At 39.7% G+C, this 24429-nt stretch overlaps 1 protein-coding gene across 13 annotated transcripts in view; it reads left to right on the top strand.

Annotated features, from left to right (window-relative positions):
- SETD2 (SET domain containing 2, histone lysine methyltransferase) overlaps positions 1-24429 on the top strand; it is a 152063-nt gene that overhangs the window by 47293 nt on the left and 80341 nt on the right. For all 13 annotated transcript variants that reach the window (XR_004058863.1, XR_004058854.1, XR_004058856.1 and 10 more), the window contains exons 4-9: positions 2485-2616; positions 5822-5950; positions 14031-14154; positions 17057-17134; positions 18875-18972; positions 22497-22623. Coding sequence is in view for 3 of the 13 variants with exons in the window: in XM_010374759.2 (XP_010373061.1) it covers positions 2485-2616; positions 5822-5950; positions 14031-14154; positions 17057-17134; positions 18875-18972; positions 22497-22623 (688 nt within the window). In the remaining 10 variants the exon portion in view is untranslated. The remainder of the gene's footprint in view (positions 1-2484; positions 2617-5821; positions 5951-14030; positions 14155-17056; positions 17135-18874; positions 18973-22496; positions 22624-24429) is intronic.

Below are 24429 nucleotides of genomic sequence, written 5' to 3'. Positions count from 1 at the left end.
AGAGCAGGGCTTCTCAGTCTGTTTTAACTTTAACCCCTCCTTGATAATTTCCTTTTTCCTGATGTAAATGTATGCCTATTGTGCTTAAAAAACCAAAACAAAAAGTATTCTACCCACTTACTCTCCTTTTTTGGAAGTTTTCCTGCTAGTTGGGAATCAACCTAACCATTGTACCTTTAAGCATCAAAATGTTATTAAATCAAGTTTTCCACTGTGTATAAGGTAAAAACTTAATTTTAAAGGTAGGTTCTACCAGAATTTTTTTTCTATTAAAAAATAATCTTTTAACACAGAGCCTTTTACAGTTACTTTCATTTATATCTAGTTATAAATTAGGTTTACATTTAAAATATTCAATATTTTAAGTAAGTACCCTTTAGGAATTGTGTGAGTTGACTAATGGAACTTACAAGATCTTTGTAAAAGAATATAAATAAAACTAATCAGTCCAATTCTGACTTTTCTTTAGCATTGAGAATCATATATATATATATAAAACCGTGCACATAGATTTGGTTAGGAGAGGCATAAGAGGGCTTCCACCACTTTGCAGTGGGAAGGATTTATATATATTCAACTTTTTTTTTTTTTTTTTGAGACAGAGTCTCACTTTGTCGGCCAGGGTGGAGTGCAGTGGCGTAATCTTGGCTCACTGCAACCTCTGCTGGGCGCCACCATTCCCAGCTAATTTTTGTAGTTTTAGTAGAAATGGGTTTCACCATGTTGGCCAGGCTGGTCTCGAACTCCTGACCTCAGGTGATCCGCCCATTTTGGCCTCCCGAAGTAACTGGGATTACAGGTGTGAGCTACCACGCCCGGCCTATTTATTCAGAATTTTGAAGTACCTGTTATTTGCTAGGCATTTAGGAGCCACTAAGAAGGCAAACTCTTATAAGAAATATAATATGAATATAATGAAAAGATTCTTCTTATGTTTAATGGAAAAGGGCTTACTTGCCAAAATGTATGCCCATTAGTCCTATTCCAGTCTTCTAGAGCAATACAAAATAAAGCTGCTGCTGATTCTCCAAAATTGTTGCTAAGTACTTCTAAATAGATAATTTTGTTTAGTCATCTTCAGGCTAAGCATATTCATATACTCATTAACGAATTATGTCTTTAATCAAGAGGAATCATTCTTTTCACCTAAACTTAGTTAAAACTATCATAACACTCTTTAGGCACTTTATAAAATTGGCACTAGAATAGAACATATGTTGAAGATTAAAGCAGATAAGAGGTAGGAGATAGCCATTTAGAGCAGCTATGCTGTTTCCTGTTTGATAGTCAAAGAGTGATTTATAGTTCTTATAGTTCCCTAATCTTAAAAACATCTTAACAGATCTTTTTCGACCATCTTTGTTTTTTTGTTTTTGTTTTTGTTTAGACCAGGGTAAAAGACTAGTTCATCAGCAAAAAGGCCAGTAAATAATCACATTTTCACTTTTGCTTTGCAACTCTGGTGTGGGTTATTATGAACCCAGTCAAATTTTAGCAGTTTATGTTCTCCTCCAAAATAAATCTGTCTGCATGGAGAAAGTTTAGCCCTCTTAAACTTTTACCTGATTGTTCTGTAATTATACTTCATTTAAAAAATTCAATCTGCTTTTAAACAAAATTTATGCAAATGTGATGTTACCGAAAGATACTCTAAAATATTGGATTTAGAACTCACTCTTATTTTTTTAGAAACCATTTTTCTCCCTTAATCTTATATCTCAACTATTATTTGCTCATCCATAAGGTCTGATTCTTAAACTTAACTTTAACCAGCTATGTCACTATTTGAAATGCGTGCGTTTTCGTATTTTTCCCAGAACCTAGTATGACTTTAACACTTGAAACTGTTCAGAATCCAAGGCTTAGCTGACCTGGACTAGGAAATAAGGACTGAGTTCCAGAATGATTGGTTTTGAACTCATCTCATCTTCCCCCATTTGCCAAGGTTAAGTTTGCCCTTCTCATGTTTTTTTTTTTTTTTTTTTTTTTTTTGTAATCTAGTTCTTAGGATTTTCAGTCTCACAAGTACTAATGATTAGATGTTTTATTTTGAATGCTTGACTTACAGGAATCATTAAATGTGAATCTAGCCAGGCGTAGTGGGTCCTGCCTGCGATTGCAGCACTTTGGGAAGTGGACGCAGGGGGATTTCTTGAGCCTGGGAGTTCAAGACCAGCCTAAGTAACATAAAGAGACCCTGTCTCTACAGAATATTAAAACAAAAACAGAAATTAGCCAAGCGTGGTGGCATGAGCTGTGGTCCCAGCTATTCAGGAGGTGGAAGTGGGAGGGTCATTTGAATCCAGGAGGTTGAGGCTGCAGTGAGCCATGATCACATCACTGCACCCTGGCCTGGATGACGGAACAAGACCCTGTTTAAAAAAATCCGAAAGAATCTAATGAGATTTAGCACGTTTGATTATATATGTTATATCTTTACCAGGAAATTTATTTAATCAGTTTTTTTGACATTTTACCCAATAGAAAGAAGAATAAATCTCATCGAGATATTAAGCGAATGCAGTGTGAGTGTACACCTCTTTCTAAAGATGAAAGAGCTCAAGGTGAAATAGCATGTGGAGAAGATTGTCTTAATCGTCTTCTCATGATTGAATGGTAAGTAAATTAGAATACTCTGCTTTTGCTCAACACTTCTATTAAATGTCTCTAAATATTGAATTATCAATGAAGAATAAAATTTAACCTTTCTCCGACCTATGAATGACTATAAGCAAAGAAGTATAGTAGACACTTTGATGTGTAGTAGAAAGCAGATATTAATAGGGAAACAAATTTCCCTTGCATTGTGCATTAGATTACAGTACCCACCATGTTTTAAGTGCTGTGTAAAGTAGTCCTATAGTATTAATTTCTATTCAATACTTTTTTTATCTTATAATATTCATGTCCTAGGAGGTAAATACTGGTATTTTTTAGCTTTCACTATAAAGTGAAATAAAACCGTAACATTTCAGAAATGCATAAAGTGAATGTCTTCTTCTCCCAAGCATCGATTCCATTGTTTTGTCGTTTTTCCAGAAAACTTTTAATGCCTTTGCTAGCATAGGTAGATGTTTTCCTCTTTTTATGTATGCAGATAAAATCTTATTCTATATACTTGCTTGGATTTGCTAATCAGACCTAATCAGAGCTCTATGTACAGACCCGACTAAATCTTTCTCTTGACTGCATTATGTATTCATAGCTGGTAATTATTCTGTTGACAGACATTTGTTTCTGTATTGTTCTTATAAATAGTAAATATCTTTACATTAAAAAATTTAATCTTGGCCAGGTGTAGTGGCTCATGCCTGTAATCCCAGCTATTTGGGAGGCCGAGGCGGGCAGATCACTTGAGGTCAGGAGTTCAAGATCAGCCTGGCCAACACGGTGAAACCCCATCTCTACTAAAAAATACAAAAATTAGCCAGACATGATGACACATACCTGTAATCCCAGCTACTCGGGAGGCTGAGGCAGGAGAAGCACTTGAACCTAGGAGGTGGAGGTTGCAGTGAACTATCACTCCACTGTACTCTAGCCAGGGTGTCAGAGCAAGACTTTGTATCAAAAAAAATTTTTTTGACCAGTCTGATTGATGAAAAATATATTCTTGTCTTTAACATGGAAAGAGTATACCTTATTTTTAATGTTAGTGAAGTGTTTTCTTCTCAAAGCTCAGTTTTTGGTTTTGCTCATGTTATAGTGTTGTGAAAATAAAATATATATACCTTGAAAAAATAAAGAGAAAGCATTTTTGGTATTCTTTTATCCAAACTAGAGAGAGAGATGACAGTACAGATGTAAGAAGAGAAGACATAGGGTTAGCATTATTCTAACTTCATATTGTTGCCCTAGTCATTCTTCTGGGTTTTCCTGCCAACCTTGTGAAGCATACATGAAGAAAAAAATTTCTTCATATTATTCACACACTTTAGTAGTTCTCTGTTGTTCTCATGATTAGGTTCAAACTTTGCCTTGTATCCAGAGCCCTTCGTAGCATATCATCAGCCTGTCTTTTCATCCTCCAGCAACTCACCTTTCTTACCAGTTATCTTTAGTTGTTTCATTTCCCTTTGTCCAAACAGGGATTGTTTTCCTGTTTCTGCACACAGGCAGGGACAGTTGTATCTCCAGGTTTCTTTATGAGATTCTGCCTTAAATTCTCTTCCCTCCTGAAAGCTTTCCTTTATACTGCCTCACTCTGGAGCAAATCCTTCATCCTTTGACCGTTGCTAAAAACGTTATTTGCTGCTGGGTTGGCAATAAATAATAATGTATTAAAAAGGGTAATTTCTAGTAGTCTTTTTTTTTTTCTTTTTGAGACAGTCTCCCTCTGTCGCCCAGTCTAGAGTGCAGTGGCGTGATATTGACTCACTACAACCTCTGCCTCCAGAGTTCAAGCAATTCTTCTGCCTCAGCCTCCCAAGTAGCTGGGATTACAGGCATGCACCATCATGACTGGCTAATTTTTGTAACTTTAGGAGAGACAGCATTTCACTATGTTGGCGAGGGTAGTCTTGAATTCCTGACCTCAAGTGATCCACCTGCCTCGGCCTCCCAAAGTGCTGGGATTACAGGCACGAGCCACCGAACTTGGCCCCCTCTAGTGTAGTTTTAATCATTGTTAAAAACCTTTATATCTATCACATATTAAGAAGTCAGGCCGGGCGCGGTGGCTCAAGCCTGTAATCCCAGCACTTTGGGAGGCCGAGACGGGCGGATCACAAGGTCAGGAGATCGAGACCATCCTGGCTAACATGGTGAAACCCCGTCTCTACTAAAAATACAAAAAAAAAACTAGCCGGGCGAGGTGGCGGGCGCCTGTAGTCCCAGCTACTCGGGAGGCTGAGGCAGGAGAATGGCGTAAACCCGGGAGGCGGAGCTTGCAGTGAGCTGAGATCTGGCCACTGCACTCCAGCCTGGGTGACAGAGCGAGACTCCGTCTCAACAACAACAACAACAACAACAAAAAAGAAGTCAATCAGTGTTTGATTTTATCATTTTTACTCTAGGATCCATGGGAGAAGAGCCTTGCCATGTTATTCTGTTTACTCTGAACAAGGATATGTTTAATAATGACTTTAGATTATCTTAATTGTAGATCAAGTAGTTAGCTGCGTTCAAAAAATGAAAAGTGATTAGAGTAGAAGGAAGGGAAGGTGCACTTACAGAAAATAAGTTCTGCAGAGTTGTCAATGTATGGAAAGCTTACATGCAGCCTGAAAATGTATTATAGACACCTAGAGAGTGGTAGACATTTCCTGTGATGACCAGATGTCAAGGCTGTATTGTGGGTATGATCTGTTCAAGTAACAATGTAGATACTCAGTTCTAAGGAATCCCTTTGTGATGGAAGGAAAGGAAGGCTTAGCTGGCGGTTAGTCATACATATGCTAATTATACCATAAAAGTATGTATACGTGTAGTTATACTAACACATTTTTTCAAAGTTACTTTGGTTCTTTTGCTGCTTTAAAGAATTAAGTTTCCGGCCGGGCGCGGTGGCTCAAGCCTGTAATCCTAGCACTTTGGGAGGCCGAGACGGGGGGATCACGAGGTCAGGAGATCAAGACCATCCTGGCTAACACGGTGAAACCCCGTCTCTACTAAAAAACTACAAAAAACTAGCCGGGCGAGGTGGCAGGCGCCTGTAGTCCCAGCTACTAGGGAGGCTGAGGCAGGAGAATGGCGTGAGCCCGGGAGGCGGAGCTTGCAGTGAGCTGAGATCCGGCCACTGCACTCCAGCCTGGGTGACAGAGCGAGACTCCGTCTCAAAAAAAAAAAAAAAGAATTAAGTTTCCTCCTTTTCTCATTTCAGTTCTTCTCGGTGTCCAAATGGGGATTATTGTTCCAATAGACGGTTTCAGAGAAAACAGCATGCAGATGTGGAAGTCATACTCACAGAAAAGAAAGGCTGGGGCTTGAGAGCTGCCAAAGACCTTCCTTCGTAAGTTCTGTTTTAATTTCGTTTCACTTCACCTTTTTTTTTTTTTTTTTTGAGACAAGGTCTCACTCTGTCACCAAGGCTGGAGTGCAGTGGCACAATCTTGGCTCACTGGAACCTCTACCTCCCGGATTCGAGCGATTCTCCTGCCTCAGCCTCTCAAGTAGCTGGGACTACAGGTGCATGCCACCACTCCCAGCTCATTTTTTTTGTATTTTTTGGTAGAGACGTTGTTTCACCATGTTGGCCAGGCTGGTTTCGAACTCTGACCGCAAGTTATCCGCCCACCTTGGCCTCCCAAAGCGCTGAGATTACAGATGTGAACCGTCGCGCCCAGCCTTCGCTTCATTTTTGTCTTGTTGAACTTAGATGTTTTTGTAGGAAAACAATTTCTGTATTACACTGAGGTTTAATGATGATTATTATGTAGAATGACCACTTGGTAGCTGGTTTGTTGTTAAAAAAAAATTTTTTTTTCTTTTTTGGTAATTATGTTTTCTTTAATTCCAAGCAACTACCAAGTGTATGCTATGGACCCCCAGAATCTCTCTGAAGCTATATAAAAAGGAGTTGGGACAGAATCCATTAGTATACATAAAATTGAGTTGGGGTAAGAGTAGAAGACAAGGCCAGGTGCAGTGGCTCATGCCTGTAATCTCAGTGCTATGGGAAGCTGAGTGGGAGAACTGCTTGGGCCCAGGAGTTCAAGGTTACAATGAGCTGTGATCATGCCACTGCATTCCAGTCGGGATGGCAATGATCTCTTGTCTCTTAAAGGAAAAAACAAAAAGAGTAGAAGAGAGTATCTGAGCATATCAAGGTTAAGAATTAAAACATACCTGATAGATTAATGATGATCAAGTATGAATGAATGAATGAATAAATGTTGCCTTCCATCTAACTCGTGTAACTTTTTAATGTAATACAGCAAAAGGTTCACTTTATTTTCTACCATATTCAGTGTTTCCTGGAAATGTTTAAGTTTCTTATATAGAGCATATTTAAAGTATTCTTGGCCGGGCATGGTGACTCATGCTTGTAATCCTAGCACTTTGAGAAGCCAAAGTGAGTGGATCACCTGAAGTCGGGAGTTCGAGACCGACATGGCAAAACCCCGTCTCTACTGAAAATACAAAAATTAGATGGGTGTGGTGGCGCACGCCTATAATGCCAGCTACCCAGGAGGCTGAGGTAGAAGAATAGCTTGAACTTGGGAGGCAGAGGTTGCGGTGAGCCGAGATCATGCCACTGCACTCTAGCCTGGGAGACAGAGCAGACTCCATCTCAGAAACAAACAAACAAAAAAACCAAAATTAGGCTGGGCGTGGTGGTTCACGCCTGTAATCCCAGCACTTTGGGAGGCCGTGGTGGGCAGATTACCTGAAGTCAGGAGTTCAAGACCAGCCTGGCCAATGTGGTGAAACTCTGTCTCTACTAAAAATACAAAGATTAGCTGGATGTGGTGGCAGGCGCCAATAATCCCAGCTACTTGGGGGGCTGAGGCAGGAGAATCTCTTGAATCGGGGAAGCGAAGATTGCAGTGAGCCAATCTTCAGGCTGGTCAGGAGTTCAAGACCAGCCTGGCCAATGTGGTGAAACTCTGTCTCAAAAAACAAAACAAACCAAAAATTAGCCAGGCATGATGACGCACACCTGTAATCCCAGCTACTCGGGAGGCTGAGGCAGAAGAATTTGCTTCAACCCACTAGGAGGAGGTTGCAGTGAGTCGAGATCACGCCACTGCATTCCAGCCTGGACGACAGAGCAAGACTGTCTCCAAAAAAGAAAAAAAGTATTCTTAATGAAAGTCAAGTGCCTCATTGAAGTTAAATATAAAATATAAACAAATTACATGTATTTATGGTTGAAACATTTAAAAAATACATAAAAAAATGGAAGGAAATAAAACATTTGCTGGATTCTAGTACCTTAGACATAACTATTCTTTAAGAACGCTCTGAGCATATGGCCACACTTGGATGGGAGTTGGAGTTGGGGCAGGACTTGGTGGGGTTTAGTCTGTTTTATTGTGGGAATTCAAAACACAGGTAATAAAGACAGTAATTTTTTTTTCTCACCGTTTTCCCCTTGGCAATAATTTAGTTTTATGACAGGAATCCTCATATATCTTTTGATAAGCAAATTGTTCTTTATTTTTTTTCTTTTGAAGATAAGAAATGATGTTTATATTAATCTATCCTTTTGAGAACCAATCAGAAAAAAAACACGTTTTGTTACACAAAAAGGGGGCTGGTAGGAACCTCATAGATTTCCCTTCTCCTCAAAGTGTTGTAAAAACACATCCTGGCTCATAACTGTTTTTTATTATTTTTTATTTTTTTGAGACAGTGTCTTGCCCTGTCACCCTCACTGGAGTGTCCTGGCGCAATCATAGCTCACTGCAGTCTCGACCTCCCAGGCTCAATTTATCCTCCTGCCTCAGCCTTCTGAGTAGCTGAGACTATAGGTGTGAGCCACTATGCCCAGCTACTTTTGTTTTCTATTTTTTATAGAGATGAGGTCCTCACTATGTTGCCTAGGCTCCTCATAACTGGTTTTTAATTGTTTATTTGAAACAAATATCCCACAGAATTGTCATATGCCCCATATCCAATTCATTGGATTCTTTGTAATATTTTAAACAAATAATTGATTATACTTTCTTTGAACAGTGTTAATGATACAGAAATCAATACCTCTCAAAGCAGCCCATTGAATTTCCAAAATCACTAGTTCTAGTCCAGACACACATTTCCAAAGATGCCTTCTTTCATTCTGCCCTAGCCAGCCAGGCCTTCTTGAGAGTTTTTTTTGTTTTGTTTTGTTTTGTTTTTTAAAGTAACCACAGTTTGTACGCAAGCCTCTCTTAACAGAGACAATAGTGGATGAGCTGTCTGGACACTGGTCCTTTGTGGTATCTGCAGTAAAACACACAGCTTCAAACCTGATCTAAATTCTGTTACTTGCAGCAGACACTCTTTGATAGCTCAGTGCTCTTCTCATATTGAGGGGAAAGGAGATTGGGGAAGGGAGGAAAGGATGCGTGGCTCCAGTTTATATGCCAGGTTAAAACTTCCTAAAGCTCTTTTGTTTTCTTCAGCTATTCACAGAGAACCCTGCTTTGGTAAAAGATACTAGGACTTAATGTCTCTGTGTTTCCCATACCTTCCTACTCCTATAATTTCCACATGATGGTAATACCAGTAGTTATGAATTTCATAAAGTAGTCACAACTCTTGAGTTGTTTACTGGTAGAATATTACCATTTAATAAGCACAGATTGTCAGATCTACACAGGATGAGAAATTATTTGGAGCTAAGTTGCTAGTTAGTGTTAAAGTGCCATGGTGGACCTCACCAAAAAACCAGATTACGATCAAAACCCCTGTAGTTTTAGGAAATCTCCCAGTTGTAGGAAGAGAAGGCAGGGCTGTCCAGGTTGACTTAATGTAATTGGATACCAGATAGGGTTTTGAGGTAAAATTCACATAATATAATATTGACCATTTTAAAGTTTACAATTCAGTACCATTTAGTGCATTCATAATCTTGTGCAACCGTCATCTTTGTCTCTGTCCAGAACATTTTTATCATCTGAAAAGGGAGCTCTGTACCTGTTAAGGAGAATCTTCTCATACCCGCTTCCTCCCAGGCCTGGCAGCCACTAATTTGCTTTCTGCATCTGAGGGTTGGATCTATTCTCGGTATTTCATATAAATGAAATTATACAGTATGTGGCCTTTTGTGTGTGGCTTCTTTCGCTTAGCATTATGTTTTTGAGGTTTCATCTGTACTGGAGCATGTGTCAGCACTTAATTCCTATTTATGGCTGAATAATAGTCTCTTATATGGATATACGATATTTGTATATCCTTTTGTTAGTTGATGGACATTTGGGCAAATGAGGCTTTTTTAAGATGGAGTCTTGCTCTGTCACCCAGGCTGGAGTGCAGTGGCATGATCACAACTCACTGCGACCTCTGCTTCCTGGGTTCAAGGGATTCTCCTGCCTCAGCCTCCTGAGTAGCTGGGATTACAGGTGTGTGCCATCATGCCCAGCTAGTTTTTGTATTTTTAGTGGAGATGAAGTTTTACCGTGTTGGCCCAGCTGGTCTGGAACTCCTGACTACAGGTGATCTGCCTGGCTTGGCTTCCCAAGTGCTGGAATTACAGGGGTGAGCCACCGTGCCTCGCCAAAATGATGTTTTTTTAGAAGCCATCTTTCCCTTCCACTTTTTTTTGTTGTTATTTTTCGACACAGGGTCTCACTCTGCTGCCCAGGCTCGAATGCAGTGGTGTGATCACAGCGTACTGCCACCTCAACCTCCTGGGCTCAGGTGATCCTCCCACCTCAACCTCCTCAGTAGCTGGGACTGCAGGTATACACTACCATACTCAGCTAATTTTTTTTGTATTTTTAGTAGAGACAGGGTTTTGCTGTGTTGCCCAGATTGGTCTCGAACTCCTGAGCTCCAGTGATCCTCTCACCTTGGCTTTCCAAAGTGCTGGTATTACAGGCGTGAGCCACCACACCTGAGCCGTTTTATTAATAAAAAGTTTCAAACTTACAGAAAAGTTGAAAGAGTGAAACAGTTAGCCTCCATATAAGCACCACTTAGATTTTATAGTTTTTTTTTTTTTTTTTTTTTTGAGACGGAGTCTCGCTCTGTCGCCCATGCTGGAGTGCAGTGGCCGGATCTCAGCTCACTGCAAGCTCCGCCTCCTGGGTTTACGCCATTCTCCTGCCTCAGCCTCCCCAGTAGCTGGGACTACAGGCGCCCGCCACCTCACCTGGCTAGTTTTTTTTTTTTTTGTATTTTTTAGTAGAGACGAGGGTTCACCGTGTTAGCCAGGATGGTCTCGGTCTCCTGACCTCGTGATCCGCCCGTCTCGGCCTCCCAAAGTGCTGGGATTACAGGCTTGAGCCACCGTGCCCGGCCAGATTTTATAGTTATTAACATTTTGTTCTGTTTGCTTTATTTTACATTCTCTGTCTGCCCGTCTCTTTTTATCTATAGTCTTTTTTTTTTAACGAAGCTTAAAGAGAGTTGCAGACATTATCCTTAACCCCTAAACCTTCCATAGCTTTGCAGTGACAGTGACAGTTTCTGTCCTCATCCACCTGCCATAGTAGAGCCCTGTTGCCCTGAAAAGGCTTTAAGGAGAAGGAGTTCGATGAAGTGACTCTATTTAGCCAGGAGCAAATTTCAGACTTAGAAAAAGATTAATAAGAATCATAAAAATCACATTTCTCATTGCCTTTGCCTTCATGGGATTTAGTCACTGCATGCCAGGCAATTTGATGTTTTTCTGCTTTGTTTTTGTTTTTATTTTGGTTTTTAATTGAGACATGTAGCTTCTCTAAGAAACCTAAATCTTAGAGTTTTAAGGACTGCATGATAGACTTTTACATCAGCCTCATTTAGTTTTTTGGAGGTTAGGCAGCTGAAGGGTCTAGCCACTCTTCCTACATTCCCCAAATTCCTGAGGACTTTGAGATGCTTCTCTCAGCTGCTTCCTCAAGCTCAGACTATCAGATCCATGTGTGTTGGTATATCCTTCAGACTTCCTGATGTGGGGTCTCTACTCTGAGTGATTTTAGTGGCTGGTCAGGCTCTGATATTTAAGAACTTTTTCTAAATAAAGTGATTTGAGAGTAATATCATTAGAATTGAATATTTTAGTATAATTCAAGAAAGCATCTTTATGATATCATGAGGTAAATAGTTATTCAGGTGGAGTTTGAATCCCAGGCTGTGATTGAGCTTTGTGAAGTTGGATAGATCACCTACGTTATCCAAACTGTCTTATTTGTCAAATGGGCGTAATATTGATGCCAGATGACATCAGTTTGCTTTATTTTTATTTTTCATACTACCTTTCAAAAACAGGTAATCAAGCCTTAAATGAGTAAGTTCAGGGAAGATAGATTTTTGGCAGGAGAGGGATTGGAAATATTTTTTATGTATGCAGTTCCAGATCCTGGATAATATATGTTTTGTATGTTTTGTAGTCACCACATTTAATTCACAAGGCAGTCTATGATGTCGTTTTTCTTTTTCTCTCTTTTTTAAGTTTTTAAAAAATGTTTTTAAACATTTTTTAAAAATTTATTTTGATAGAGACGGAGTTTCGCCATGTTGCCCAGCTGGTCTCAAACTCCCAGGCTTAAGCGATCTACCCACCTTGGCCTCCCAAAGTGCTGGGATTACAGACTTGAGCCACTGTGCCCAGCCTTTTTTTCTTTTTTTAATGCAACGGGGTCTTGCTGTGTCACCTAGCCTGGAGTGCAGTAATGTGATCATAGCTCACTGTAGATTCAAACTCAGGGCTCAAGTAATTCTCCTGCGCCAGCCTTTCAACTGACTGGGCACATAATACCATGGCCGGCTAATTTTTTAATTTTTTATTGTTTGTCAAGATGAGGTCTTCCTGTGTTTCCCAGGCTGGTCTTGAACTCCTGAGCCAAAGCAGTCCTCCCACCTTGGCCACCCAGAGTGAATTTTCTTTTTCTTGAGGGAGGGCACTAATCCTAGAAGTGGAGAGTCCAACATTGTAGGACCTCAAATATTGTCATCATTTTAAATTATTTACAAGATGATAAGCTTCTGGGGTTAGAAAGGACATTTCAAATACTGGTTATAGAGGTAATAATTTGATTTTCTAGGTTTACTCATGAATAATCAGATTTTTATTATTGAGACCTAAATGTGTTTGTGATGGACTACTATATAAATATGTATATACATCCACTATAAACTTCTCCAATCCTGTTTTTGAGCTCTGCTTTTTAATATATGTGTTCTTTTCTCATTTGTTTTTAATGCTTTATTTTTTAAAGTAAAAGGATTTAATTTTTTTCAGTTGGCAAAGTTAACTCCTTTATTAATAAGTACATTGATTATGCCAGTATGTTGTAAACAAATACAAAAGATTTACATTAAAAAAAATCTCTTTGGTTAGAGTTAGGGCATGTTTATTTTGGGGGGATAAGAAAAGACCTTCAGGCAGGCCATTTCATGTCAACTTAGGAGCAAAACATAGTATGACATTTGTCTACATAAAACTAATAGTTGAAGTCATTGGTTAGAATGAGCTTTTAGAGAATAAAGAGAAGGGAAGAAGACTGAGAATTTAATATCTTCAGTACAGAATAAATAGGTAAATAATCAAGAAAAGAACATTCAAGGATATAGGGTAACTGAAAGATGCCAAAGAAGAAGATAAATCATAATTACTGATAACATTCTGAAGAGAACTCACAGAGAATGTCATTACATAAAGGGGGTTAGATTTGATCTTTAACGTTTTTAGAGACCTTTGAGAGTAAAGACAGCAGAAGAGCTGCTATATTTAAGTTGCCTTCTTTTTTTCTTTTTTCTTTCTTTCTTTCTTTTTTTTTTTTGAGACGGAGTCTCGCTCTGTTGCCCAGGCTGGAGTGCAGTGGCACGATCTTGGCTCACTGCAACCTCTGCCTCCCAGGTTCAAGCAATTCTCCTGTCTCAGCCTCCCTAGTAGCTGGGACTACAGGTGCATGCCACCACACCTGGCTAATTTTTGTATTTTTGGTAGAGTTGGGGTTTCACCATATTGGTCAGGCTGGTCTCCAACTTCTGACCTCAGGTGATCCACCCGCCTCTACCTCCCAAAGTGCTGGGATTACAGGCATGAGCCCCTATGCCCAACTGCCTTCTTTTTTTTTTTTTTAAAGAACAAAAATCCTCTAACTTTTCAGTGTCTCTTGATTTCTTCAGAGCTGTTTTCCAGCTGTTTATAACTGTTTTTTTGATATCGTAAGCCAGACTTGAATGTTTTAGTATCTAGTTAAAGGATGTATATTTTGGTAGTAGGTATAAATTATAAAAGCATCTTAGAATGAACATTCTTTGAAAAGTACTATGAAGGAGAAAAGTAACCTTGGTTAGAAGCTAGATACTTTACATATGTTTGAAATTTATTTTATGTAATAACTAAATTATCCATATTGCAATATTTATTTAAATTCCTTATTTCTGCCTGAGCATATATGTTTTCCATACTGCTCCTAGGCAGGAAGTGCTATTTTTTTCCTTTTGGTTTGCAGGAACACCTTTGTCCTAGAATACTGTGGAGAGGTACTCGATCATAAAGAGTTTAAAGCTCGAGTAAAGGAGTATGCACGAAACAAAAACATCCATTACTATTTCATGGCCCTGAAGAATGATGAGGTAAGCAGCATGGATATGTTTGCCTTGAAACAGATCTGTTAGGTTTGAAGGAGCCATTAATACTGACTGATTTGATTTTTTTTTTTTTTTTTTTTTGAGACGGAGTCTCGCTTTGTCACCCAGGCTGGAGTGCAGTGGCGAGGTCTCGGCTCACTGCAACCCGTGCCTCCTGGGTTCAAGCGATTCTCCTGCCTCAGCGTCCTGAGTAGCTGGGATTACAGGCGCCCGCCACCACGCCTTGCTAATTTTTGTATTTTTAGTAGATCCAGGATTTCACCACGTTGGCCAGGCTGGTCTTGAACTCCTGATCTCACCAAAGTGTTGAGATTATAGGTGTGAGCTACCGTGTCCTGCCGACTGATTTCTAAAATATATTAAGTGACAAAAATGAGGGGCAGAGCAGTATAAATAGTTAGCTTCTATTTGTTTACAAAAAGCATGGAAGTTACTGTTGCATCATAAGGTAGAAAATAAAAACATGGAAGAGAGAGGAATTTACATATATATGTAAAGATAAACGTAATGTGTTTTAGATTACAACTCTTAGAAATTATTGATGACCCCCAGAGTGCTTTTTCTTTCTTTTTTTTTTGGGAGACAGTGTCTTGCTGAATTACCCGGGCTGGAGTGTGGTGGTGCCATCTTGGCTCATTGCAACCTCTACCTCGTGGGTTCAAAAGATTCTTGTGCCTCAGTCTTTTTTTTTTTTTTTTTTGAGACGGAGTCTCACTCTGTCGCCCAGGCTGGAGTGCAGTGGCTGGATCTCAGCTCACTGCAAGCTCCGCCTCCCGGGTTTACGCCATTCTCCCACCTCAGCCTCCTGAGTAGCTGGGACTACAGGCGCCTGCCACCCTGCCTGGCTAGTTTTTTGTATTTTTTTAGTAGAGACGAGGTTTCACAGTGTTAGCCAGGATGGTCTCGATCTCCTGACCTCGTGATCCGCCCATCTCGGCCTCCCACAGTGCTGGGATTACAGGCTTGAGCCACCGCGCCCGGCCGTGCCTCAGTCTTTTGAGTAGCTGAGACTACAGGCATACACCATCATGCCCAGCTAATTTTTGTATTTTTAGTAGAGACGGGGTTTTGCCATGTTGGCCAGGCTGGTCTTGAACTCCTGGACTCAAGCAGTCCACGCGCCTCAGCCTCCCAAAGTACTGGTATTATAGGTGTGAGCCACCATGCCTGGCCCCAAAGTGCTTTTGCTTATATAGGTTATGTGGGTTATAATTACTTATATTTAATCATATTAAAAATTACAACTGAGAAATTTAGAATGTCTATTTAAAACTACATTAGGGCCAAGTGAGAGAATCATTTGAGGCCAAAAGAGGCCAACCTGGGCAACATAGACCTCATCTCTACAAAAACTAAAAAAAAATTAACCAGGCATGGTTTTGCATGCATCTAGTTCTAGCTGCTCCAAAGGCTCAGACTGAAGGCCGAAACAGAGGATCACTTGAGTGTTGGCCCAGATTGGCCTCCCAGAGCGTTGAGATTACAGGCGTGAGCCACTACACCCAGCCCATTTTGGTCTTTATTTAGAAGTTTGTTGATGTTTTGTGGCCAGAAATATGCCATAGGAACTTAACTGTTGTTTAATATCAGTTAGCCTATGGTAAAATTGGTTTTCTTGTATATTGTTTTGCTTTTGTAAGTTGCAGTTTCAAAGAACCTGTTGATGATTTTAAGTGGGGACTTAACTGTAATAATAGTAAGCCCATTACTTATTTATACAAATAACATGGTATTATAAAAAATAACTTCTTTTTTTTTTTTTTTTTTAAGTCGGGGTCTTGCTCTGTTATAGCCCAGCCTGGGGTGTGGTGGCATGATGATAGCTCACTGCAGCCTTGAACTGCTGGGCTCAAGCAGTCCCCCCACCTCGGTCTCCTGAGGTGCTGGAACTACAGGGACATGCCACTATGCCTGGCTTATTTTTAAATTTTTTTGTAGAGACAGGGTCTTGCTGTGTTGCCCAGGCTGGTCTCAAACTTCTGACCTAAAGCAGTCCTCCTGCCTCAACTTCCCAAAGCGCTGGGATTACAGGCATAAAGCACTGTGCCTGGCCTTGGAAAATAATTATTTAATTTTTTTTTTTTTTTAAGTGAAAAGAGTTGCGTCGCTTTACATTTTTATAAATCTTTTTAATGTCTGGCTTAATAGAATTCAGTTCGATTCTCATATATCTGCCTCTGTATTCAGTGTGGAAATGTAAATTCTAGGGATCTAACCCTAGAGCTATTTAGTTTAACCCTAGGGGTGGGTCCAGCAAGTTTTAACAAACTCTCCATGGGATTTGGATACACACTCAAGGTTGAGACCTAGGGCACTGTGACATAGCCCACACTTTAAAGTGAAGTATTATACCATGCAGTGAGATTGGGATGCAATAGAATATAAGAAATGGCTAAGGATAAATGGGAGAGACATTGATAAAGATAATTTTGCCTATGGGCCAAAGTTTATAATTAGCAGATCTTCCAAAAGCATTAGTTAGGTATTTGTCGCTTTGAAGTGTGAAGTAGTGTGACAATTCTCTGAAGCAAGGGCAAAGTGGGGGTGAGGGAGTGTGTATGTGCGTGCGTGTGCATTGCATGCATCTTACATTTGTCTTAATGCTTTTCCTTTGTAAAATGTGTAAATTTTTTTTTATTCAATGGGTTAATTTAATTTACAGTGTCATCTGTCTTCAGTTAGAAATAATGGAAACTGAGCTGTTTACAGTGGAAAGACTATGAAGCTGGTAGTCAGGAGGCCTCATTGCCCTGCCTTAACTGGTTAGGTTTTGCAGCCCAATCTTTTTTTTTTTAATTGATGCGTAAGACATGTATGTAGTTTTGGGGGTAATTGCATGAATATTTAAGGTATTTTTAAAAATTCTTAAATGATCCTCTTCTCCCAGATAATAGATGCCACTCAAAAAGGAAATTGCTCTCGTTTCATGAATCACAGCTGTGAACCAAACTGTGAAACCCAAAAAGTAAGTTGAGGTGGATTTAGAGTTTGAGGTATTTATTCACGATTGCTGTTCTGACCATTAATTTTAGATCTCATATCTAAGGTACTCATGAATTTTTTAGTACCTTTTTCCTATTCTGTTTTATTATTTAAGATTTTATTTTGAAATAAGTTTAGATTTCTAGGAATGTTGGAAAAGTAGTATTGACTACACCCATATCAGTCTTCACCTAGCTTTCCCAATGTTAACGTCATATGTAACCATAATAAAAGGATCAGATCCAGGGAATGCTATTAAGTAACATAAAGACCTTATTCAAATTTTGACAGCTGTTGTTTTTCTGGTCCAAGATCCAATCCAAGAACTCGCATTGCATTTAGTTGTCACTTCTCCTTGCCCATAATTATTTTAGACATTTTAATGGTGCCAAAATACAAAACTAAATTTTAATTTTGAAAGTTCAGTGTGTATTTGGATTCTTTATCAGGTCTTATCTAGGTGCAATATTTGACTTTTAATAACACTCATGAGGGACTGAAAAACTGACATTGAGAGGGATTGTATCTTTGTTTTTTTTTTTTTCGCCCAGGCTGGAGCGCAGTGACATGATCTCGGCTCACTGCAACCTCCGCCTCCTGGATTCACGTGATTCTTCTGTCTCAGCCTCCCAAGTAGCTGGGATTACATGTGCGTGCCATCACGTCCGGCTGATTTTTTTAGTATTTTTTAGTAGAGACGGGGTTTTGGCATGTTGGCCAGGCTGGTCTCGAACTCCTGGCCTCAAGTGATCCACCCCTGTCGGCCTCCCAAAGTGCTGAGATTACAGGCGTGAGCCTCCGCGCCCAGCTGGGATTGTAACTTTTTTAGGTTAAAGCTATGAACCCGCTCTGTAAATGTGTATCATTGATTTCCTCTCATGTTGAAATAGTGCTTTTGAGTCTTGGGTATTTTTTGCCCTTTGATCTATACACTAATAGATTTTATGCATGGCTCTTCTAAGAGCCAAGTTGTATAACAAAAAGGGGAACCTACTGTGGAATCATTCAACCTAGGTTTTGGTTATAGTTCTGCCAGAGCTGGTGGCCACATGTCTAGCTGTGAGAATCCCACTGTACAGTGTCCCTTAATCTTTGCAAGTCCGGAGTTTTCATTAATAACGTGCAAATTGTCTGGATCAGCACTCCACAGTCCTTGACTTGCTTACATGTTTTGGAACTAAAAGATCTGCCTCCTGTGTATCTGCCCCCATTTTAATTCTTGAGTCTTATGCATCTGTTCTGATGTCCCTTTCACTATACTCAGCCAGATAACCACCGCTTCATGGAATTAAACGTTTGGGATCAGTGTTTTCTAGTTTCCATATCTCATCTCATCTTACAACATGGTTACTTTTAACATATGTTAATGTAGACTTGCCTTTGATATTCAGTGACACAAGCATCCTCTATTTGCCAATTTTTAGTACAAGTGAATCTTTACTGTATGGAAATGTTAAGATAAAATAATAGTTACTTGTTTTCTTTTTTATTAGAGACATGTTAGAGATATATCCAATCTGGTAGTCCATTAAATGAGAATTACACTTAAATATTTTAGTTCTTTTAAAGAAAAAATTCTTTGTGTGCTATTTGGGAAAACTTTCATTGCCTAAAGACCCATTTGCATAATTAAGGCGGATGATGATGATCTTTATATACGTGCAGACACACACACACACACTAATAAGTTACTAATTTCTTTTGTTTTCAAACATCATCTCAGTGGACTGTGAACGGACAACTGAGGGTTGGGTTTTTTACCACCAAACTGGTTCCTTCAGGCTCAGAGTTAACATTTGACTATCAGTTCCAGAGATATGGGTAAGTATTGTTTCTACTAATTTTGCTGCTTCTGATGGGGAAATAGGCTGTTCAGATATAAGGATATAAAACTTTAATATGAATTACTTAACAGTTATATTTACTCTCAACTCTTATCTATAAGATGTTGTTTTGGTTTTGTGTGTTTTTCTAATGTATGACACTTCTGACCCTTAAGGGATGTTGTACAGGAACTATATACTTTTCTCCTCAGCCTCATACTATCTACTTGTATAATTATATTTCTTATGTAATTCTGAAAAACGTTATTATAGATATGCCAACTGTGTGTCTGAAGAGAATAGTACAGTATTATAAATTACTCTGTATCCATTATTCAGCATTAAAAGTTATCAACTCATAACCAGTCTATTTCATCTGTACCATTTTGTACTCTTAAATATAATTGGTTACCTAAAAACAGTAACCGATGCAATAGCAAAGACTACCTAAACAAAAAGTGTGGGAGTTCTTATTAACACTGAAGCATTAATAAAGATACTGAGGAGGTTTGAAGTACATTATGTAAAATCCCTGTGTTCCAATGACTATTTAAAAATAAAACTACGGGCTGATTGCGGTAGGTTACGCCTGTAATCTCAGCACTTTGGTAGGCTGAGGCAGGCAGATTACGAGGTCAGGAGTTTGAGCCTGGCCAGCATGGTGAAATTCCATCTGTACTGAAAATACAAAATTTAGCTGGATGCACACCTCTAATCCCAGCTACTCTGGAGGCTGAGGCAGGAGAATAGTTTGAACCGGGGAGGTGGAGGTTGCAGTGAGCCGAAATCGCACTGTTGCACTCCAGCCTGGGTGACAGAGTGACTCCATCTTAAAAAAAGAAAAACAAACAAACAAAAAAACAAAAAATTACATTAGGGCCGGGTGTGGGGGCTCACGCCTGTAATCCCAGCACTTTGAGAGGCCGAGGCGAGCAGATCATGAGGTCGGGAGTTCGAGACCAGCCTAGCCACATGGTGAAACCTGTCTCTACTAAGACTATAAAAAGTAGCTGGGTGTGGTGGCACATGCCTGTAATCCTAGCTACTCCGGAGGCTGAGGCAAGAGAATTGCTTGAGATCGTGCCACTGCACTCCAGCCTGGGCAACAGAGCAAGACTCTGTTTTGAAAAAAACAAACAAACAAAAAACAAAACAACAAAAAAAGCTATATTAGTCAACCAATTCATGACTTTGAAGACTAGTTTAGAAAAGGAAAAAAAATTAAGCATTTAAACATGTATTCTGCTTTTCTCAAGTGAATTCTGCTTTAGGTTAAACCAAATAGTTGATGAGAGGAAGTTCTTCTTTGTACAGGTATTCCAGTTGATAAATATAGTAGTAGGGTGAGCTGTGGTGGTGCACGCTTATAGTCCCAGCTACTCAGGAGGGTGAGGTGGGAGGATCACTTGAGCCTAGGACATGGAGGCTGCAGGGAGGCATGACCTTGCTGCTACACTCCAACCTGGGCCATAACTCAAGACCCTGTCTCAAAAAACAAAAACATAAAACTAAGTAGTAAAAATATCACCATTTTGCAACACTTAGTAAGGTATGGGTCTTAAACAGTGGTCATTAGTGGCCACTAATATCAGAAAAAGACAACTAATGTGTGCCTCATAATGAAAGAACACAACATTACCTTTGAAACAATCTATCTTCTTTGGGTCTTGAGGACCATTGACCTATACAGGATATTTTCTGATTATTAAGAAACCAGTACAGTTAAAATATTGGAAAATGTAAGTAAGGCACAAAACCCTAAAAGTTTTTATTTTATTTTTTTCAGATGATACCTATATCAATTAGTAGCTTTTTATGCTAGAAAAGCACACAGCTGCAGAGTTTCCTGAATATTTTAATTCTTTTAATGCTACCATATGATGAGGTTTTAATTTCTGTGCACTGTTCAGTCTGGTGACAGTTACCAGACTTCTGGCAATGAAGGTCTTTTACATACTCCTTCACATTGTTTCATACATGCTTCATGTCTTAAACATAGTGAACTCTGAAACTGATGATCTGATCATAATCTAGGGCAAATGCCAGATGGTTGTTTCCGATTCTGTCTGCTTCTCTTGTCAGATATTCAGGGCATGAATGCAGACCAGGTTCTGTGTTGGGCTCCATGTTTTTGCCTCTGTGCTTGTATTGTCCTCTCTGAGGGAAAGAAAAGTGGAAATCAAGTGCTGTTTGGGAATTCCTGCTCTACTTATTGAACAATTCATTTTTATCCCTCTAATTGCCACTATCATATCCTACCTAAATCTATCAGTTTACTATTAGAATACTCAATTTTTATTTTTGAGACAGCGTCTCCCTCTGTCGCCCAGGCTGGAGTACAGTGGTGCAATCTCGGCTCACTGCAACCCCTGCCTCCTGGATTCAAACAATTCTCGTGCCTCAGCCTCTTGAGTAGCTGGAATTACAGGTGTGCGCCACCACGCCCAGCTAATTTTTGTATTTTTAATAAAAATGGGGTTTCACCATGTTGGCCAGGCTGGTCTCAAACTCCTGGCCTCAAGTGATCTACCCGCCTTGGCCTCCTAAAGTGCTGGGATTACAGACATGAGCCACTGTGCTCAGCCTAGAATACTCAGTGTTTTCCTCAGGTAGCTCTGATCACTGATAAATGCCATATGTGGTTTCTTCCAGTCACCTGTAAACTTAGGCCTGTATTCTTTCCCACCATTCTTCCTTACCTCCATGGCTACATTTATTTTTTTATGTATTTGTTATTATAGTGCCTCATCCTTACGTGATGATTACTTTTTTTTTTTTTTTTTTTTTTTTGAGACAAGGTCTTGCCCTGTTGCCCAGGCTGGAGTGTAGTGCCATGATTTGGGCTTGCTGCAACCTTTGCCTCCCAGGTTCAAGCGATTTTCTTGCCTCAGTCTCCTGAGTTGCTGGGATTACAGCCATGTGCCACAATGCCTGTCTAATTTTTTAATTTCTAGTAGAAGTGAGGTTTCACCATGTTGACCAGGCTGGTCTCAAACTCCTGCCTCCCAAAGTGCTGGGGTTACAGTTGTGAGCCACTGTGCCTAGCCATCTTTTAATAATCAAATGTTTCCTTTTAAGTATCCTGTATTAATCATTTTATATCTGCTTATACTAATGCATGTTTGTTCTATGTGCCAATTAAACATTTGCATATAAGTAATAGTTCTCTGAACTATTGAAGCAATTTTGTTCTTAATCCATATATGTATATGATCTCTTATTTTCATATTAGTAGGTATTCTCATAAAATGGAAAGATTGTTTATTTCTTGGCTAGTTTTGTCCTCCCAAAGAAAGATGATTGGAAAAATAATGAATATTTTTAAAAAGCACTTTTAAGACATTTCTATGAGTAATAGCAGACTTGTTGGAATCTCTTCAAGTTACGATTTTTATTTTGTTTTGATTTCCTTTAGACTGGTATGACTTTTGTGTGTAATTTTGTGTGTAATTGTTTTATTGCCAATAGTTTTGTATGGTTTCCTTCCACATAGCTGACTTCTTTCCTATGCTCTTTGAACAGAAAAGAAGCCCAGAAATGTTTCTGTGGATCAGCCAATTGCCGGGGTTACCTGGGAGGAGAGAACAGAGTCAGCATCAGAGCAGCAGGAGGGAAAATGAAGAAGGAACGATCCCGTAAGAAGGATTCAGTAAGTTTGCATTCTTCTTTCAACTTTTTCACAATAAAAAATTTAAAAAGCGAGGTGGCTTTTCTGATTGAAGGTTATAAAGTCATACTACTGCCACCAGCCACCAGAGAAATCCAAGATCAGATGAGTTGTTACCAGAAGAGATGCAGTTGCTATTTTTATTTCAGATTCATAGAGATTGGAATTGGGTACTGAGAACTATTAAAGTATTATTGAAAACACCTGGACTAATAGTTTTTCAGATTCTTTAAAACTCCTAAGTACAAGTAAAACATGTCTTTTCTCCCTGATAGCTCACTGCTGCACATTTCTAATCCCTTGTTATTGGTTTGTCTTTGTTTGGTACTCTAAATTTTGAGTGTTCTTCAAATCTCTGAAAACCGTCTTTTGAGTGTGAGAAAAGTTTTGAGAGGAAATAGGTAACCTAAGGCTGAAACAGGAGTAGTCACAGATGCTCTTTTTATTTAATGAAACAGCAGTTGATAGCTTTATTTTGTACCCCGTCTTGCCTGAGTTACTCCTGGGATGGGGATGGGGTTCTTGGTGGGGAGTATCCTGTTCCTAAGGGGACTATCAACTGTGAAAAGGACTTTGTGTTTAAAAAAATATTCTCCTCCCTTTTTTGAGGATCCCTTTGCTAGAGCACTGTTTTTCAGAAGTGTGATCCTTGGATCACTTTCTTTAGAACCACCTGGCTGGATCCATAGTAAAAGTGCACATTTTTGGGCCAGTCCCTAGACCTGTGAATCTTAGTGGAAGGGCTGAGAAAATCCTCTTGTGATTCTTTTGTAGTTAGCTTATTCCTGGACTTTTCAGGATCTTAGTACTCATGAGAACTATAGATGACAGCAATTTTTCTGTTTAGATGGGGAGATAGTAGAAGATGTGAGGGAGTTGATAAGAGTATAATGGTTAAAAGGTAACATCAGTTAAGCACAAATTAATTTGAGGGAATTAAGTATTGAGAATCTGAATTCTGTAAGAAGATACAGATAACAAAAAGCATTGGAAAGGTCCATTTTAAAAAAGCAGAAAAGGACAGTTTATATAACAAACACCTATATTTGCACCACCCAACATGAACAAATGCATTAGAATGTCATGTGTTCTTTAGCTCTTTCTTTCTCTCTTTCTCTCTCTTTTAAAAAATGTATACATTTTCTTTTTCTTTTTTTTTTTTTTTGAGACGGAGTCTTGCTCTGTCACCCAGGCTGGAGTGCTGTGGCCGGATCTCAGCTCACTGCAAGCTCCGCCTCCCGGGTTCACGCCATTCTCCTGCCTCAGCCTCCCGAGTAGCTGGGACTACAGGCGCCGCCACGTCGCCCGGCTAGTTTTTTGTAGTTTTTAATAGAGACGGGGTTTCACCGTGTTAGCCAGGGTGGTCTCGATCTCCTGACCTCGTGATCCGCCCGTCTCGTCTCCCAAAGTGCTGGGATTACAGGCTTGAGCCACCGCGCCCAGCATATGTATACATTTTCAAATGGTTTGGCTTTGGTTTTTTTGAGACAAGGTCTCTCACTGTTCCACAGGCCAGAGTACAGTAGAGTGATCACAGCTTACTGCAGCCTCGAACTCCTGGCTCAAGTGATCCTCCCACCTTGGCCTCCCAAAGTGCTGGGATTACAGGCATGAGCCACAGTGCCAGCCCTTTTTTTTCCTTTCTTTTTTTGAGGCAAAATCTTACTCTGTTGCTTAGGCTGGAATTCAGTGATGCATTCATAGCTCACTGCAGCTTCAAACTCCTGGGCTCAAGTGATCCTCTCGCCTTGGCCTCCCAAAGTGCTGGGATTACAGACATGAGCTACC

The sequence above is a fragment of the Rhinopithecus roxellana genome, chromosome 1 (assembly GCF_007565055.1).
Source record: "Rhinopithecus roxellana isolate Shanxi Qingling chromosome 1, ASM756505v1, whole genome shotgun sequence".
Lineage (NCBI taxonomy): Eukaryota > Metazoa > Chordata > Mammalia > Primates > Cercopithecidae > Rhinopithecus > Rhinopithecus roxellana.
This window is presented reverse-complemented; position numbering and strand designations above follow the sequence as displayed.